The following is a 19,184-nucleotide window of genomic DNA, read 5'->3' as shown; positions in this document are numbered from 1 at the left end:
TAAAGCTACTGTAATTCCGGCGACACTCGAACTTCTGACGAACTGTGAACGCGTTCAAAGGAAAAGTCGACATTTTAGATTCATATACCATTGTTAATTAAATGAAAGAAATACATTCTTTTAAAACGTATACATAAAATATTATTATTTTAATTATTTTTCCTTCAGGCAAATGTTACTCGGCCCACTTTCACTGCACCAACCGGCGGAAAATTCTGAACGACTTATTAGTCATAATAATCTGCTGCGTCCGCGCTGTCGGTTGATTGTTCGATAAAATACCTGAAAAATGGTTGTAAAAAAGTGAGATAAAATTATAAAGTATCATCGAATGATTCTTAATTCAATGTATAAATCGGTATAACAACATTTGGCCAATACTACTTACTCTTCACCTTCCCCGGCTCTCGTTGCGGCTCGAATATGGATTCTGTACGTAGTTTCCGGGGTCAATCCACGTAGCTCGACGCTAGTGGCTTCTGGGTCAGCGACGGACGGCCTCATCTCAAGAAGGGGTCCCACTTCTGTGCCTGAAACGGTTTGATAGGAAATTCTGTACCCTGTGAGAATTCCATTGGGGTGTTCGGGCTTCGACCAGGTTAAATTGAGCGCGTCAAATCCCAGAGGATTTGCGTCGAACGATCGGACCATTCCTGGAACTCCCTCAGGTGTTTCAAAGCTGAGCGTATCCGACGGTGGGCCGTAGTACCTATCGCAGATAATTGAAAACATTGAATCAAGAAGCTGGTCATCATCATTTCCTCAACTTTTCCTCGATCCGTACCTTTTATTGTATGCAAGAATCCTGACGTAGTTTCTGCTGAATGGTACCAATTTTTTGAACAAATATCTACTCGCGCCCTTGTTTATATGTCTCTCAGTCATATTTTCCTCCGAACTCTTGTCTGTCCACGTCTGGATTTTGTAACCCAGAAATTTTCCCCTAATCGACTCCTCTGGTACGGGGTTCCATGAGAACAATGCACTCGTACTTCCGGTTACATTCAACAGTGTGAAGTTCCCTGGAGCTTCTTGCGGCACTGTGTGAGAAGGAAACAAAGAGCAATTGGTTAGAAAGAATAAAATCGACGACGGCTTACACATGGACCATGCTTGCCTTACATTAACTTGTAGAAACGCAGTGCGAACCGATAATTACCGTCTTCTCCTGAGTAACCGAAGACTTCATTCACCGCCACCCTTGACTCTCCTTGGTTATTAATGGCCACAACTTTGATCTTGTATCGCTGGTACGTTGGCAGATTATCTACCTGAAGCTTGTGCAATTTCCAGTTGTTTATATCTTTAATAGTCCATTCTGCACCGTCTATGTCACGTTTATAGAACACTCGGTACTTGAACCCTGGCCCATTGTGCTCTGTGCGAGGCATCAGGGTCCATTTAATGATCATATTATGTGGATTTGTACCCGCAGCTCTGACGTTCTTCGGGTTGGTATGAGGGACGTCCGGTGGAGTGGTACAAGTCTCGCTGTATACCGATGGTAACGACACTCCTGTGTTCAAGTAAAGCTCGATGAAAATTCATTTCCCAACGTTACATGAAACCCGGTTAAATTCAACAATCGATGCCTTGTTCTCACCTATTTTGTTCCATGCCAAAACGCGAAAGGTCGTATTGGTCCAGGGCGTCAGTGGCACGCTGTAGGTTTGCATTGTGGTCGGAATATCGTCCTTTGCAACCTCCCACGTGTCAGGGTTGAAACTGGTGTTGGATTGGATGGTGTATCGCAAGATGGGAGCTCTGTTGTCACCCGTAGAGACCCAACGGATGTTGGCTTCTTCTTTTCCGCACTGTATTCCCTCTAAGCGAGGTGCGTTTGGCACATCTTGGACTGTCAATGTGGCTTCAGCGCTTGTTTCATCTAGCTCGGTGCGAGCAACACATTTGTACGTTCCAGAATCTAAGTCTATGATATTTGTGATAGTCAATGAATTATCGTTGCTCTTGATGAACCTTGGCTCCATGGCGAAATCTATCTGCTCTCCGTTACTCAGCCAGTCAATGGTCAGTGTTAAACTTGAATCTGTCACAGCGTTACATCTGGAACACAGATTTGATTAGTTCAAACTAAAAACTGCAATACAATTGAATTTAGCTATTTAAATCAGGCAATGTGGTACTCGAATCTAATACAATAATAGAAACTTTTGGACTAGTTGAGAAGAAATGAGGAATATTTTTTTTTTTTTTTAAATATGAAAATCATGCACCTGAATGTTGCTGTAGATCTGGCAGCGACTTCGTAGTTTTCAGGTGCCTCAGTGATGGTCGTGTGTCTTTTCACCACAAGAATACCAGAGGCATTATCATGGCCAAAATTGTTGGACGCGTAACATGTGTAAGTCCCAGCATCAAGGAAGTTGACATTTCTAATTTCGAGGTCTCCAGTTTCAAGGGTTGTGTACCTACCTCCAGTGAGTTCTACACCGTTTCTGATCCATTTGACTTCAGGTTCAGGAACACCGGTAACGCGGCAGGGAATCCGAACATGTTTCCCATCTACGGTCGCCTCATTGGTAGGTGCCCGTATAATTTCTGGACCTATATCAATGATTTTTATATAATCAACGATTATCGCCATCATAATTATCACGATAAAATATATTTATAAAATAATATAATAAGTGAAATTTATAAATATAAAATGCAAGTAAAGTAAGCTTACTTAGAGCAGATACATGCAGAATCGTCAATGCGATGGGTACGATAGAGAACACGATGAGATGTGTCATCCTAGTATATAATTCCCAGAGTCTAGAAATGATATGGAAAAAAGTGGTATTTTGAGTAATTTCTTTAAATCTATAATTTTTTAATATTCACAAATTATTGTACAATATAAAACACTCGATTATTCCAATTTGTTTTACTCAAGTTCACGATTAATGATTACACAGGCCTGCAATGGTTTTCTCCCAGCAAAACTAAGTAGTAATTTCGGTAGGTATTAGGTACGAATCTGTGAGAAAAATATTTGAAAAATTTTATCACGTAAATTTTCTGATAAATTTTATTTTCTCTTTTCTACCTTGCATAAAAATAAATCTCGATTTGCTGTAAAAAAACTAGCATTATATTTTAATTCAATATACCTAAATACTTTTAAAAAAGCATAATTCCTTTTAGGGGGAAATTAAAAGTTAAATTTCACAGGCCTGTGTCATTCTAGTTAGTCTCGGAGTTCTGTCAACACGTATTATCCGAACGACGGCGACTTTCAGTTCGTATCATCCGAGCTGTTGATCACGTCTTTTAGTGAAGCTATAGTGAATCAGTTGTGGATGTTACAACCGCAACACGTGATGGTCAAAAGTTTGGAAAAGGGACGCAACGTACTTTACTTGCCCTCTTTTAGATTTCCCTCCTTTACCCCCTTTCCTTATTCACCATATCGAACGATAGAAGAAACAGTGACGTAACTGTAACTATGTTTGAGTTCCAAAATCTACCACGGGTCAAGGTTCAGAAGAAGATATCTCACAATCGTATCTTAACCGGACTATCAGCTACGGGAACGATGAACAAATCGGAAAATTGAAGACAAGTTCCATGTTTAAAATCCAATTTTCATAGATGTGTAGAATTTGACACCTGACTATAAGATTTCAGCACAGCAAATCATAGATGTATTCATGGTGAAGAGAGAAAGTAATGAACTTGACCGAAACGAGGTCCGTGACCCACGGTCTTTCATGTTTCAGACCCGACTATAGTTATTGAAGTACATAAATATTCGAGTGAGTTCATAATAGTTTTACACAGTGAGTAGAAAACAAATCCTTACCTCAAATTGGACCATGAAAATTCAAGTACATCGATTTATTCCACAAAATCACGACCAAAAATTGAATCTGTATAGAGTTACGGAGTAACGTTCTTTTTAATCGCTTATATAATGTAACATAGTTACGGACGAAATAAGATGTGTTACGGCCTTGCGAAGCGGCGATCCGCTTGTAGTACAAGTATAAGCGATTTTTGTATGGTGCGTTAAGATATCCCCTTCTTTTCCTATCCTATCCTATCCCAGCCTAGCCTAGCCTATCGCAACTTATTAACGCTGTGCACTTTCATTGCAAACAGCTGAAAATTGTCTTATCGGCTACATCCCACTTATACAAATATATCGTTATAGATGGTGAAATTGTCATATTAAAAACCGTGGACGTGACTTCGAGCATGGTAAAAAAAAGTGACCCTCTTCCAGTTCCTTACATTTGATTAATTCTATTTGGATAGCATGATTGTGGCTGATTTCGAATGACACATAGTTTTTGTTGCTCGATTTTTCTTCTTTCAATCGTAATTTAAAAACTGACGTCTTTGTATTATGGCAGAAATATTAAATCTATTTTTTGTTACAATAATTAATCCTAGAAACTTACATAGAAAAATGGTACTAGGATCTTATAACCTTTCACTCATAGTTATGAGTTATAATAAAAATTTTCTTTAATGTTCATTACGGTTCATTATACCCTGAAATCTAGTGTTTTTCGTAGCTTTCTAATAGAATATTCGATTAGGTTAAAGAAAATACTTCAATTTATTAGGAAATCCCTTTATTATTGGAACGCAACGTAAGTACAAAATTAATTAATTTCGAACATACTCGCCAGTGCCGGACACGACACGACCGGTAGTTTCGGCTGAGCCGAAGTTTCGTCCAATTACTGACATCGAAACTTCGGTCGGTCTGTAGTTACAAGTAACGCTCTTCGCTAATTTTTATGTATGTACGTTGTACTTACAAGAATGCACATCGACAGTTCTAAAAACACCTTTCTTTTGTATTTCAGTACAAAATTGAGTATCAATAGAACGTGTGAAAAGTGAATTTTTCGTGTGGCAAATATATCGAAACGATTCTTGTCCGTCTCCGCGGTGATTCGAGATGTTCGAAATTCAAAAGTCTAGTAACTTGTCGACCCGCGCGTGTGGCAGCAGTGACTCTTGGCCAGCCTGTCTCGCTGAACAGCAGGGAGAGCTAGTGGTGGGGTTGAGAATGACAAAGATGGCAGCAACCAGTGAAGAGCGGAGCGCTATGGAGCCTTCAGGTACAAATTCAGGGCAAAGTCAGCCAACCGATCGTTTAAAGATGCTCTACCCGATGGTGAACGAAGAAGAAACGCCGCTGCCGCGATCCTGGAGTCCAAAGGATAAGTTCAACTACATAGGCCTGTCGCAAAACAACCTCCGTGTCCATTACAAAGGTGAGTTAGCCATCCTCTGTCTCAAACTGCGATGCGTATTTCAAGGATATTTCACAAGCGATTTATTTTTGACACCACAAGTGTCACCTGGCCAAAAATCACTAAAAATTACCACCAAATTGCCATTTATTTATTTCCCAATCCGACGTATCCCTCGGCAATATCGATTTAAAATGGCAGGGTGCTTTTTCGTGAGTGTCAGTGACCTAAACAAAGGAATCAGCTGATCGCACCTATCTTGCGCTGTCGTCGTCCCTCGTTATTCCTTCACCCCCAACTCGCCTTTGTCGATCCGTATAATTCTCCCACTTTTCACCTGGGCACTTCAATTTTACCAGTAAATAACTCTGTCATTGAACAATTCTCTTATTTCGTAGCGAGCGAGGTTCTCTCCCCCCTCGTACCACCCCGCCTCCCCCCCCCCCTTCACCCTTCCCTCCTCGCGACTACGGCTCACCAATCGCCACAAATATCAATTTTATTCGCCTCGGGAAAACGTGGACGAAAAATTGTGCGTAGACGCACAATGTCAATGACAGCTGTTCCCTGTCTCTGTTCTTGCGTAGCGTAGCCTGCTTACATTCACGTTACTTAACATCAAATCTATCGCGCATTACTACTTCTGTTTGCCTTGTTGTTGTTGCAGCCCTGCGCAATGTTTTCAATCTACTTTTATTTTAGAAATTTAATTTTTCTGCACGATTCATCGGCTGCCATTGTGCTTGCGATTTTTATTCCCTCCTTTATCCTGCTTTCGCGAAAATTTCCGATCGGTTATTTACCGACGAATCAACCTCTCAACATCCGAAATCAGTCTTCATTCAACTATTTGTTTTAAAAACTATCGTATTATTGTTAATTTATTATTCAATAACAAAATTTTCTCTCAGATTAATTCCATTGAAATATAATCACCATTGTGTCATATATTTAACTCACCCTGAATTTAAACTATGCATCTTTCTACTAGAACCCTTCAAAATGCATTGTCTTTTTCAAAAAAATTTGTTTATTTATTTTACAGTTGTATGTATGTACGATTGTATTATTATGCGTATAGTTTTTAAACTGCGATATTATTATCGAAATATGACTCGTTGTTTAGGGAATTTTTGGTGAAGAAATTTCGGAGTAATTGTCCATAACGTATGTGTACCCATGAAGAAACAACGAAAATGTATTTTTTCAGAACATCATCACTGATCAAGAATTATTATCTTTATTATTTCATTAATTTTTTTGTATATTCGCAAGATTTTCAATTTATACAACGTAGTGTGTACAATTGAAATTCCTTGTCTTGTGAAAGTAATTGCACAGACTATTCCACTTGTACATATAAATGAATATGCATACTTGGGCAATCAAGTATAATATGTTTCGTGAAAACATGTTTGAACTCATTGCCAAATACTCATTGCCATTTGTGCGCATACATCGCAAACATTGGACTTGAAAACAAACGAATTTAAGGAAGAACGAAAAATACTTCATTCTTTGCTTCGTGAAAGAAAAACAATATGCGTATAAACAATAATTTCCCATTAGACTGTCAACCTACATTTATTATATTTCTTTTTTTTTATTTTAATCAATCGGTCATTTGTTTGAAAAACGTTTGATATTTTCAAAAGATTTTGGTAACGATAATGTAAAGTTGTGGTTGCTTGAGAGAGAAATAAATGAACCGTGTCAGACATCTGATGCAATCAAACGGCTGCTGCTTTACGGTCAACAATATTTCGAGTAGGGAAATAATACCGTTGAAAAAGCTTTATGGCTGAATTATGCGTATATTATTTCAAATATTACAAGATATTTTATGTGAGCTTTCATAGAGATTGTTCACGAGCCTCTGCAGTTGCATTGATAAAGTTTACGCCTGACCTACTGACCTAATTGTCAAATGTCCGCACATACATGTGTCAGCCTTACAGCTATGTAATTTGCAACCACGTGTGCAAAGCTTATTATTGTTAACGTGTCACTGCAAGTAACTGCTAAATTTCGTACTTTTTTATACAGTAAGTTGATTAATTTTGCACCATCAATGTTATTTTGGAACAGTAATATTTGATTATCGGTAAATCAATACAAGTCTACTGCACTAAAAGAGCTCATAACAGAGTCGTTTTATAACATATTCTTCTGAAAATCGTCAAAATTAGAATTATCTGTAACCAAGCAACAGCTCAAGAATGTGACAAAGTATCAGCAGGAAGTTATTTCTTCATCGAAGGTCATACAAAGATAAGACTTAAACCGGTATCGCATGAATATTAGAGCGTTGCGGCGTATGCTGAGTGGCAAGCAGGTGTATCGCTTTTCGTGACTGCGACGTTTACTTGGTCTGGCACTAAAAGCTGCAAATCTGAAAAACCTGTAAATTTCATGCATTGTCTTTCACTCCGATCCTCTTCTTTTGATCTCCTCTTCACGTCGCCTATTAAACTGAAATTGAATCTAATTAAAACTCAAGTTTTTGCCAATGGCATAGATTCAGATCGTCATAATGCTAAAGACAGTTGAAAATTAAACCTTGGAATACTCAGTTGTGCATGTACGTAATATTCTCTTTACTGTTGATCTGTATCGTTTCTTATCACGAGAAGTAAAATTCATCACAGACACATTTGGATTTTACTGGTACATACGCAGGAATTTATTTTCCAAAGTACAGGCTTTGTATCCCACGTACCGTTGATCAGTTTTCATCCTTCCTTTTCACTAGAGTTTTCATTATATATCCTATCGTGCTAAATGTAAAAGCAGTAACTGCAGATCAGTTCACACTGTGCTGGCGGCCGAATCAGCTCTCGTTGCTCGATACAAACTGGAGCAAACATGAAAACAAATAATGTGTATAAATTAAAACTATATTTGAATGTCTGGTTCTATGGATTTTGTCAGAATATGATCCTGGGAAGCAGCCCTTACTTTCATTTGTATGTATTTCAACGAGTAATAATTACTTGAAGAAAACGCTTTTTGTAACTCGTTTTGGCTTAGTGGTCAACGGCATTTGACATCAAACATCGACCAAGTTAAATCATCGCGGTATATTAAATTGGATGTTGTTGCGCTTGAGCACAGTAATAGAAAACCCCTGAATATAGATCCAACTCTTCAATGCTGAAAACAATTGTTCTTCCTCAGGTTATGGAAAAACACATAAAGATGCAGCAAGCGTCCGCACTATGCATTCAATACCGGCAGCATGTGGCTTATATTATTTTGAAGTGAAAATAGTGAGCAAAGGTCGAGACGGTTACATGGGAATTGGTCTGTCCGCTCACGGCGTAAATGTAAATAGACTTCCTGGATGGGATAAAAATTCTTACGGTTACCACGGCGATGACGGGCACAGTTTTTGTTCATCCGGAACGGGTCAGCCGTATGGTCCGACATTTACAACAGGAGACGTTATTGGATGCGGAGTAAATTTGGTGGACAACACCGCTTTTTATACAAAAAATGGACATCATCTTGGAATAGCGTTCACTGACCTTCCTGTGAGTAACATTAAACACTGCTAGCTATCGTCATTGAACAATCGATTCTTGGGTCGCTCTTATACGAGTTCTCCTCATGATTTTCAGCCAAACTTGTATCCAACCGTCGGACTCCAAACACCGGGAGAGATTGTCGATGCAAATTTTGGTCAGGCTCCTTTCGTATTCGATATCGGTGACATGATCAATGAGCTGCGTGTCAGAACGCGATTGCAAATAATAGATTATCCAACGCCTGATCATGGCCAAGGACAATGGCAGTCTGTCCTACATAAGTATGTACAGCAGTATCAAGTCTATAAATAAACTCACTGAGAGTTAAGTAGTTTAAGCAGCTGAATTCTCACCAAATATCGCAGTGGCATTGTACATTACTCCTCGGAATCGGTGAATTTGTTTAGAATCTTTGTTAAAGAGGGAGTAGAAATTCTTAGCCAGCTTTTGAAAAAATTGCGCAAATCGATTTGGTTCTCTTTTCCATCTAGTTTTATCTTTTTAATTTATTTTCATAATCTGACGCAGAGTTTCTTTTTCCTTTGCTGTCACTAACCGCAATTCAGTTGCAGAAACAAGCGAGAAAGTTCGTCATTCGCTATTAACTCAATCTCGGTTTGCTCTATTATTATCTAATCAGCAAAGAACTGTTTCAAAATAACCAAAACTTCACGAGCATTCTCTTGATGTTGAGACAAAGGCAGGTGAAAGAAATTGTTGAAATGTAGTCGCATTTTTTATTTTGTCCAACATATTGGTTTCGAGCAAGAACTAACGAATATCAATGGGGAATATTAATTATTGTATATATTTTTTCAGAATGGTATCGACGTATCTTGTCCATCACGGATATTGCGCGACTGCCGAAGCCTTTGCCAATAGCACTGGACAGGTCTTTGAGGAAGAGATAAATTCTATTAAGAATAGACAAAGTAGGTTTTTTTGAAACAAGCAAAGTACTTTTCTTATATTTCGTTTCCCATAAGAATTGTTATGACAAATTAGGCATATTTGTTTTGTTTTGTATTTAGTGCAGCAAAATGTTTGAAAGAGATTAATATATGCTCTGCGTATTTGGATTGTGTTTACAGGAATTCTAAAGTTGGTTTTAGCGGGACGAATGGGTGAAGCTATAGAGCTAACAACCAGGTTATACCCTGGTCTATTAGATCGAGATCCAAATCTTATGTTCGCCCTGAAGTGTCGTCAATTTGTCGAAATGGTAAATGGTAGTGATTCAGAGGTGTGCCAGACTAGCAGCAGCGAAAACCAAACTAGCGTTATACAATCGACCAAAGCGTATAATACAAAAACATCGACAAACGGTAGTGTAGAAGAAATGAACTTAAATAATACTCTGAATGGTGCTGGCGATCAACAAATCATCAACGGGCAAATCGAGGATGATGTCGACATGGAAGAAAATAGTCCAAATGGCATCAATGGTGTCAAAACTGGCAACGGATATCAAAATGGCGACCTAAACACTAACGGACACAAGTGTGAAAACGGGGGCTTTGAAGATATGGGTAAGATGAACGAATGTAATTTTTTTTTTCTAAGTCACGATTCTAATTATACGCCTTCCAATCATTGTTTCGTCAATGATTCCTCGACTATTTATGTATCTTTATCCGCTTATTTGCGTCACTGCTCATACTTTACTAAAATGTTTCTCAATTTATCTCTCGACTTTGGTTTCTTTCGCCAAATGAAAATCCTGGCAATTATTTTTATCAGTTCACAATATACGCATTGTATAATTAGTTGCTGTTCTATGTCTGTTGTGACAGAGGTAGACAATTCAAATCAAAATCAGCAACAAAATGGCAGTAGTAGTAACAACGTTGATAATCCGAGCAGTAAGAGTAACAAGAAATTACTGTGCGGAGGTAACAAACAGGCGGTCGAAAAGATGTTGGAATTCGGAAGGCAGCTGTACTCCCAGTCTATACACCTAAGGCAACAGCACGGTAAAAATGATGCGAATAAAAAAATGCTCCAAGATGCATTTAGCTTGTTGGCATATTCGAACCCGTGGAGTTCACCGGTAGGGTGGCAATTGAATTCCCAACAGAGAGAAACTGTCTGTGATAGGCTGAACTCCGCGATACTTGGTAAGTAATTAATTCTTCAAAGGAAATTAAAAATCAGAAGAATAGTAAGAAGAAGACTGATTGACTGCGTCTTATTGCAAAGATAAAATAACTATGCCGATTGTTTTTTTCATCCCCTTCTTTCGTTACAGAGTCCAGTAATCTACCACGACGACCCCCACTTGAGGTTGCTGTGTCACATGCCAGAGAGTTAGTTCGCTTAATGTCAAGCGCGGGTCTTGGTGCCTGTGGTTTTGCTGTCGTGGATAATATTGTTCAATATTGACGGTCCCGACCCCTGCTCCACCGGCCGCCTCTTTTGCCCGCTCGAGTGTGGTGAGTGGATGCCTCCCTCTTATGTTTATTAATTTTTTTATTTTGTTTTTTTCCTTCATTATTCTCCTCTATCGATGATCAAGTCGACGCTAGAATGGAAGATAACGCCTGGTTTTAAAAAAATTTAAAGGGTTGATAGTAATAATTGAAGATAAACAATATTACTGTTCGCCCAATGTGATATTATACGGGGATTTTCAGGCAAAAATTTAGCCCGATTCGAACTGATGTTACATTATGTTGAACCGAAAACTGTTATCAATAAGTGAAAAGAGGAGGATCGGTTCGTTTTGCGTTTCATTTTTTTTTCTCCTGGATATCCCCTTAACTGATAAATTTCGAACAAATTCGATACTGAAATACCAGAGTTTCGGAATCTCACTTGTATCTTGATAATCAGTTTATTTTGAAGAGTAGTTTTAAACATTTCGTATACATTTAGTCAATGAGCATGCGGTCAATAATATGAACTTACAAATCTTAAGAGTAAAATAATCTAGATAAACTAGTTAATCTTCAAGATAAAGTTTAGATTTTTTGAATGAAATAGTGATAAGAATCGTCTTTTAGGGTACGAAGGCGAAACGTGGAGCAGATTGTTTTGCTAACTCAGCAACATCGCGACATCGCGTTCCTCTTCAGATAGAGCGATCCGATATATCGTCGATCTTGTTGTTATGGGCTCGATCTCACACTACAAACAACAATAAAATATTATATATATATATGTATACATACATTCAGACCTGCCAACCAAAACATAACGATACGGTTTTTTAGCTCCAAACGATAAATTGCTTTCTTAGAGATATAAAGATTAAAAACAAACGAAAAACCAACTAAAAAACGCATCTACGGTGACTGTCGTCATAGACCAATTTAATTTTTTTTTTGTTTTCTTCACCTCGTTCCCGGATTCATCTCGTTCGAAATGTATCTTTTTTTCCTTCCGTTTTGTCAATCGCAACTGATTAGCGAAATTCTCAAGCAGGCCGAGAATGAGCAAAAAATAATAAACTTATATTATCTTCTCACGTAGTGCTTTTTTTTTTTTTTTTTTTGTTCCCTTATATGTCGTTACTTGTTTCTTTTTTTCCGTAATATTCATCGATTGTCCCGATACAACGGTGCGTTATACATTTTCGAAATGTGGCATTGATCGTTTATGATTTATAATTCCTTATTAAAAAGAAAATAATTTCTCACTGAATAGTTTTATACTTTATATACGTACGTTACGTTTATAATTTCACTGAAACGAATGAAGGAATAATGAATTTGAAATTGAAACGACTAGAAATTCTGGGGGCGAGGAACTATAAATAATGTTTTTTAAAAAAAAGTACGAAAACAATACATTTAGAGAGAGAGAGAGAGAGAGAGAGAGAGAGAGAGAGAGAGAGAGAGAGAGAGAGAGAGAGAGAGAGAGAGAGAGAGAGAGAGAGAGAGAGAGAGAGAGAGAGAGAGAGAGAGAGAGAGAGAGAGAGAGAGAGAGAGAGAGAGAGAGAGAAAACAAAAAACTTCAATTGAACAACAAGTAAAAGAAAACAAGGTCTTATGTTTATATAACTAATATACGAGTACGATGACACCATAAAAGAGAAGCAAAAAAGAGAAACGAAGTGAAAGCAAGAAAAATTGATTACTTAACTATGAATCGAACCCGTTACTCTATACTAAGTAATTGTTTTTTATATGCGACATAGTATATTATTATATTGTATATTATTAAAAGAAAGTGATTTAAAGAAAAAAAAAAGAGCAGACGAAGAAGAAGAGACGATGAAGAATAATGTGAATACCGCATGCAGATAGGGGAGTAAAAGCGTGCGTTAAAATACAATAATTTACTATACCTATATGTATACAAAAAAGAAAAAATTGAATAGATTTACTCGAATCGAATGATTTTTAGTGGTTACGTTTTATGTACTGTATAGATAGATGAGCTATGAAGCGAATAATATGATATGGATACGAAAAATAAATACAATTAACGACATTTGAGAAGAATGGACAGAAATAGATAAAATCACGCAAAAGAATTGTAAACAAATTTCAAATATATTGTGATTCATAATTTTACGTGAAACTGTGCTAAGTGCGTCAGAAAAAAAAAAAATTTATATCGGTTTATCATATGCGAATTATTGAATATAGAGGATTATTATTATTATTATTATTGTCATTATTATTATTATCACGAGCAATCGATCATTTGAAGTACGTCGTATGTGATTCTCGTCTGCAATCGTTTGTTGTTTCTTGACGTATTATTATTATTTTATTATTTTCTTTTATTTTTTTTTTTTTTTTTTTTTTTTTAAATGAATTTTGTGTGCCCCATATAATGTTTATGTATTTTGCTCTCAAGAACGACTCGTCCAGAATAATTTCATTAACGAGTTTAATAATTAATAAATTATAATTGTAACAATGCCCATTTAACCTGATGATTTTAATTTCTATGTTTTTATTATTAGGCATTACAGAAATATATACAATATTTGTTTAATATATTTTATTGATTCAATTTATTTTCATTAATCCCTTCGTTTATCTTTATTCCTGCGGGTCTTTTCCGTCCCTAAAATTTACTTATCTTTATATTTATAAGTGCAACACATATCACCCGTTTACTTTCACGCATTTCGAATAAAAAATCATTAAATACAAGTTTTTTGAACAATCAACCGAGCATAGTAAAATTTTGAAAAATGATATCGTTTTAAATTTTACATGTACGTGGTCGGCGGCAATTTCATGCTAAAATTGCAAGATACGCACTGCTTTGTTTCGTAAAAATAAATAATCTAATCTGCGACAAATGTCGTGACATATTCGATATTGTAAAAAGTTTTAGAGAAATTACGGCAACAGAAATTTTCTGTTTGAATTTCTGATTTTCTTTTTTAAATCGTATGAAAATTTTTTTTTTTTTTATGGCAATTATATATTATCAACTGTTTTGTTCTTCAAACGCGTTCTTTATGCTTCGGTTTTTATAATATTACAAACCCGAATCGTGAGAAAATTCGTAGTGATTCTAAATCAAAAATAAATGAAACTGTTGTTTGGAGAACGAAGAAGATTCTACAAGGATCTCGAACTTCTGTTGTGCATAAGTTTTAACTTTCACAAAGCATAGTAATCAGTACTGTTTGAAACGTTACTTACATCGCTGTAGAGATTATGCGAGGAGTGAAAACTTGTTACACACAATCGCGGTAATGTTTCCAGTACTCTGTATACATATACCTATGTGTATAACGCAATGCGAAATATCGTCTGGTTCTGATTTCGTTTCATTGTTTTGTATTGTTCGAAAGATTGTGTATCTCGAGTTTCTTTGTGCGTTCACCGCGGTTGTGAAAGAAAAAAAAAAATAAGGTGGTAAGATATCTTTCCAAACGTTAGGAATGTCCAAACTCCTCGATTAACAATCCGTAATGTTTGGTATCTTATCGTTGATTTCCTGTTACCTTCTACAATTTGCGGTGAGCGCAACTTCCGAATACGCAGTAGCAGCTGTATGTTTAAAAGAAAATAAAAACAGAGAAATAAAACGAGGAATCGATCCTATTATAGATATAAAACAATAAATACGGATTCAGAATCTGACGGTTTTCATCGAGGGTTGCACTTTGTGAACAACATAAGTTTACATAATACGTAGTACGAAATGTGAAAACAACGGTAAAAATTTATTGCGCATTAGAAGATTGCCCGTTCTTTGGAGAATTTTCCGAAATTCATGAAGAGTCGGTCCTTATGATGTGATCCAGCGTATGATTCAATGTATCAAATGTCAATTAAAAGTGGTCGAAAATATTGTGTGAAAACAAGATGAGAAAATGTTTTTCAATGCCGGTATACATATATGGTGTAGTACACCTCAACTTTAAAGAATCCTGAAGATTTTTCATACGATGTAAATTTGCGTACAATTATCACAAAGTCTGCGAATTGTTTAAAATTCTTCCAGACTTCGTTAGAAAGATAGTGTGAACTTTACCGAACGAAGGGGGATAAATGATTACATTCTTTTGAACTCTTAAAATTTATGTCATATTCTACGTCAATGAAAAAAAAATAAACAAGATCGCTACCAATTAAAGACAGATTTTCAGACCTATCGCGAGAGATGGTTCCGCCTTTGAGTTTACAAGTTGTGCCTTTTTCTCGGAACGTTTTTTTAAGTCTCACAGCGAATAAAAAAATGTCCGTTAGCAATCAATTTTATCAACGATATTAAAATCTTTTGCAATTTGAAGAGGCAACAACTTTTCAAATCAAAACTGGAATTATCTCTTGCAAGGTATTTCAATCTTGTTATCGTTTGCGTTTTTATTACGCAGAATTTCATGTGAAAAATTAAGAATAAAAATATAACTCAACAGCTGACTTCACTACCGTAAAGACTCAAAACTCGTTGTCTTTTAAACGGAAGCTAAAAGAAATTTGAAATAATTCACAGATAAGGTCACGCTGCGCAGTTGAGAACGTATGATAAAACTTTGCGCCAAATCTAAACATGTTGAGAGTTACAAGAACGCGTTTTATTTGATACGGAGATTGCCCGACGGATAAAGTATAGGTACATAATATATTTGAATGAAACTTCTATTTGCTGCCTCTGTAATCGCTCTTTCGTAAGTCGTATCTTAACAATTGAACTCACTCGTAAATAAGATGAGTAATTTTGGAAACGGTAGAAAAGGGGAATGCGACTATATAAAGAGTTGTAGATAGTACGTAAGTGTAATAGTTATATATTATATATATTATGTATAAATATTGAAAAAAAAAGAAGGAGAACAACAATGACAGCGTATAAGTTAATGAAATGAATTAAATAAAAATAATCATACGTAGATCTTAGTCCTCTTTTATACAAGCATCACGACGATCAGACGAAGATAAGATTGACGAGACATCCTACAGTCTAGATCACATCGATATCGCATCCTCGTGTTCCAGCGGTGATATACCTATATTTAATTAATTATAGCAACATACGGTAGATTGTGATTAGGAAAGTTGAATAGTAGCCAAGTTATATTTTTCTTGTTTAAAGCGCGCGATGATTATATAGTGTGAAGTCTGATATAAGATGAAAGAAATAATTCAAGCTCGTAACTGTCTTTACGTCTTACAATATATTGTGTATAATTGACAAAAGTCATTAACGTTGATGTTATGCATTGGTAAAAAAAAAAAATAAATAAATAAATCCGGTACAACGTTACAGGTCAAGATAACAGCTGTACAGTGCGATAGTCGAATGTCTCTATAAATTATCGTTATATTCATTTAACGGCTTTAAGAAGTAAAGACAGTAGGTAAAGATTAGTAAGTATTAAACATAAGGTTTCTCGGTAAGTATAATATAAATATATACATAGATATATATTTAAAAATTATGAAATTAAGTTTAAATAAGAGACAAATGCTAAAGTGTTGTGCAGATAAATGGCTCACCCGTCGATTTTAAGAAATAATAATTTTTTATAATTAAAGCTTGTCCTAGTTTAGCTGTTTAAAATATAACTTATACATATATGTGCATATATATATCAATGTTATCACACAATATCACGCAAAAACCTTATTATATATATATATATATATATATATATATACACACACACACACACACACAGTATCGGTTATCTGTGCGTACAATCGCGTCTTATCCAAATTTTTCGAACGTTTCTAAGGGGAGAATTGCGTATTTGTCTTAACGCAAAAGGTCACATAGCGTAAAACAGTTGCAAAATTTTGTGAATAAGATATCTCTCAAAATCAATATGGCCGCTGGGGATACGCTTGGGAATTTATTTTGACGATCCAATTGTTCTCAGTACTAGAAATTAGTCGAGAGCTATTCCGTATGAAACAAAATGATGGCAAGATGTATTTTCTGCAACTTCGCCGAACAGTCTAAAAACAGAGAACTTAGCTTGCGAAATTTTCATTCAAACGCTGCAAACGCGCCCCGATTGCCCCTTAAAATAAAAAATTTTCATCAGGTATATATGAATAACTAAGGGGAAAAATATAACAATCTCTTACCCACTTCATATGAAAAAAAATACTACATAAAAATCATTCCATAAGTTGTTTCTTGGTTATAAAAATATAAGAAATTCACTGGAAACTGTTGGTACAAATGACGCAATTTCACGCACCGATTTGATTACGATGCCTAGGTGCAATTGAATAACATTCTGAGTGTCTGTATAATAAAACAGCGAAGCCGCAGCAGCAGCAGCAACAGTAGCACGGGACGGTTTGATTGTTGCGGTCGAGCAGATTGTATATTATAAAAGAAAAAGAAAACAAATTGATGCAGTTCCGAAATACATAATTAATTATCGTATATCGATCATCATTGATTGGATACAGTTTGACATTCGAACGTAACACTGAGCCTTCCCTTTAATACATATACTATATATAATATATAATATATATATATATATATATATATATATATATATACACACCTTATACGACATGTAGAGTTGGGCACTTTTAACATATTTCACAAATTTTTAAATGACCTATAACTATGTAATAATATCTATTGTACGATATGATAATACATTAAACTGAGTAATTGTAATAGACACTCGATGTAAATATGATATCAGGAATGTCATGTGTTGTTTGATAATAACCAAAATATATACATAGATACATAATAAATAATATATATATATAAATATTAATAATAAATATATATATATTATTTTCAATAAAGTACAGTGGAAAAAAGCGCATATATTGCAATAATATATACATATATATATATTCTATACATATACTGATTCGCCTATGCATACAAAAATTCATAAATATATTATACGTATACAGTACATGAGTCTGCGATAATCAAATTATTATGTAAAAACTATGAAACTCTGTTTCAATTATCTCCGCATCCGTAATTTCACATATTCACTGGCGTTACTTTAGGCTTGATAATTTTGTATTTCGTATTTTTCTATTTCTCTCTCTTATTTACCATCTACAATTCGAATTATACAGCCTTGATCAAACCGTGCAGCTTCCAATATTCTTTTCATTTTGAATCCAAACTTTACACATATACGATCTTTATACTGCAAGCGGTCGTTACTTTGATACGCCAACTATTATTTATTAGGCAATTGTATAAAAGATCTTGCTATTTATACTCACACACACACACACACACGTTGTACGTTACAAAAGTTCGGCGAGAAGAAGGAAGTGGAGGAAGAGGAGAAGGAGGAGGCGGAGGTGGAGGAGATTAAGTACGTTCGTGCAAAATAGCAAGTGTTGATCAAGGTCTGTCAGGCAGAATATCACATGCACGGCATACATGTAGAATTTTAATAGGTTGATACATTATTATATCGTGGCATAATTTTTACCCGTGTGTAAACGGAAATAAATGAATGAATAATTAAATTCAGGTTTTATTGAACTGTAAATTTGATCAGTTTACAACGAGATAAGTCGCAGGTTTTTCTTTTGTACATAACTAAGATTCGGGATCGTCGTTGCATTATTACACGTTCATTGAACGCAGTAAAAAGTTCTCGTATTCAGCCGCGAAAGAAATAAGAAATTTAAGTAATTAATGATAGAATAAAATAAGAAATACATCACGATGTCATGCCAAGAAGCGATAGTATACACACAAAAACAAACTATCACCGGATACTGTGGTGTACATACGTATATATATATATGTCTATATATTCACCGTTAAGACTGAATATTTGAATAATTCTCGACAATGAGTTTCAACTTTGTGAATGAATATTGGCATTTTGCCAAACGTGAATCGTTTCGTTCTACCACGTATATCCCTCACAGCAATTTAGGATTTGAGATGTATGCATACAGCCTCCATAATCAAGTTGCAAAAGAAGACAATTCGTGACACGTTTCGTTGAACAACGATATTTTTTATTGCGTTATTTAAAAATAACGCAAATTTTGTTTTCCTTCGAAGA

At 35.6% G+C, this 19,184-nt stretch overlaps 2 protein-coding genes across 2 annotated transcripts; one reads left to right on the top strand and one right to left on the bottom strand.

Moving 5' to 3' along the window:
- Positions 1-72: 72 nt before the first annotated feature.
- LOC107217205 (neuroglian) lies at positions 73-3,988 on the bottom strand. Its single transcript, XM_015654616.2, has 8 exons — positions 3,809-3,988; positions 2,690-2,778; positions 2,235-2,565; positions 1,604-2,064; positions 1,160-1,516; positions 785-1,040; positions 389-709; positions 73-282 (listed from the first exon to the last, which is right to left on the bottom strand). Exons 2-8 carry the CDS (start codon positions 2,754-2,756, stop codon positions 228-230), a joined length of 1,848 nt encoding a protein of 615 aa, XP_015510102.2. The 5' UTR covers positions 2,757-2,778; positions 3,809-3,988; the 3' UTR covers positions 73-227.
- Positions 3,989-4,901: 913 nt separating this feature from the next.
- On the top strand, positions 4,902-12,587 carry LOC107217203 (ran-binding protein 9). Its single transcript, XM_015654615.2, has 8 exons — positions 4,902-5,237; positions 8,394-8,749; positions 8,837-9,024; positions 9,563-9,675; positions 9,835-10,272; positions 10,537-10,860; positions 10,992-11,175; positions 11,746-12,587. Exons 1-7 carry the CDS (start codon positions 4,919-4,921, stop codon positions 11,123-11,125), a joined length of 1,872 nt encoding a protein of 623 aa, XP_015510101.1. The 5' UTR covers positions 4,902-4,918; the 3' UTR covers positions 11,126-11,175; positions 11,746-12,587.
- Positions 12,588-19,184: the final 6,597 nt, after the last annotated feature.

This window comes from Neodiprion lecontei, chromosome 1 (assembly GCF_021901455.1).
Source record: "Neodiprion lecontei isolate iyNeoLeco1 chromosome 1, iyNeoLeco1.1, whole genome shotgun sequence".
NCBI classification, from domain to species: Eukaryota; Metazoa; Arthropoda; class Insecta; order Hymenoptera; family Diprionidae; genus Neodiprion; species Neodiprion lecontei.
Note: the sequence above shows the minus strand (reverse complement) of the source record. Positions and strands in the feature narration are given on the sequence as shown.

Excerpts from the sequence above, each read along its gene's own strand:
- LOC107217205 (XM_015654616.2), bottom strand. The coding sequence starts at position 2,756 with ATGACACATCTCATCGTGTTCTCTATCGTACCCATCGCATTGACGATT. Across the intron at positions 710-784 it reads ATTCTTGCATACAATAAAAG|GTACTACGGCCCACCGTCGG; the intron begins GTACGGATCGAG and ends TATCTGCGATAG. Across the intron at positions 283-388 it reads AGAGCCGGGGAAGGTGAAGA|GTATTTTATCGAACAATCAA; the intron begins GTAAGTAGTATT and ends ACCATTTTTCAG.
- LOC107217203 (XM_015654615.2), top strand. The coding sequence starts at position 4,919 with ATGTTCGAAATTCAAAAGTCTAGTAACTTGTCGACCCGCGCGTGTGGC. Across the intron at positions 8,750-8,836 it reads TAGCGTTCACTGACCTTCCT|CCAAACTTGTATCCAACCGT; the intron begins GTGAGTAACATT and ends CATGATTTTCAG. Across the intron at positions 10,273-10,536 it reads CGGGGGCTTTGAAGATATGG|AGGTAGACAATTCAAATCAA; the intron begins GTAAGATGAACG and ends CTGTTGTGACAG.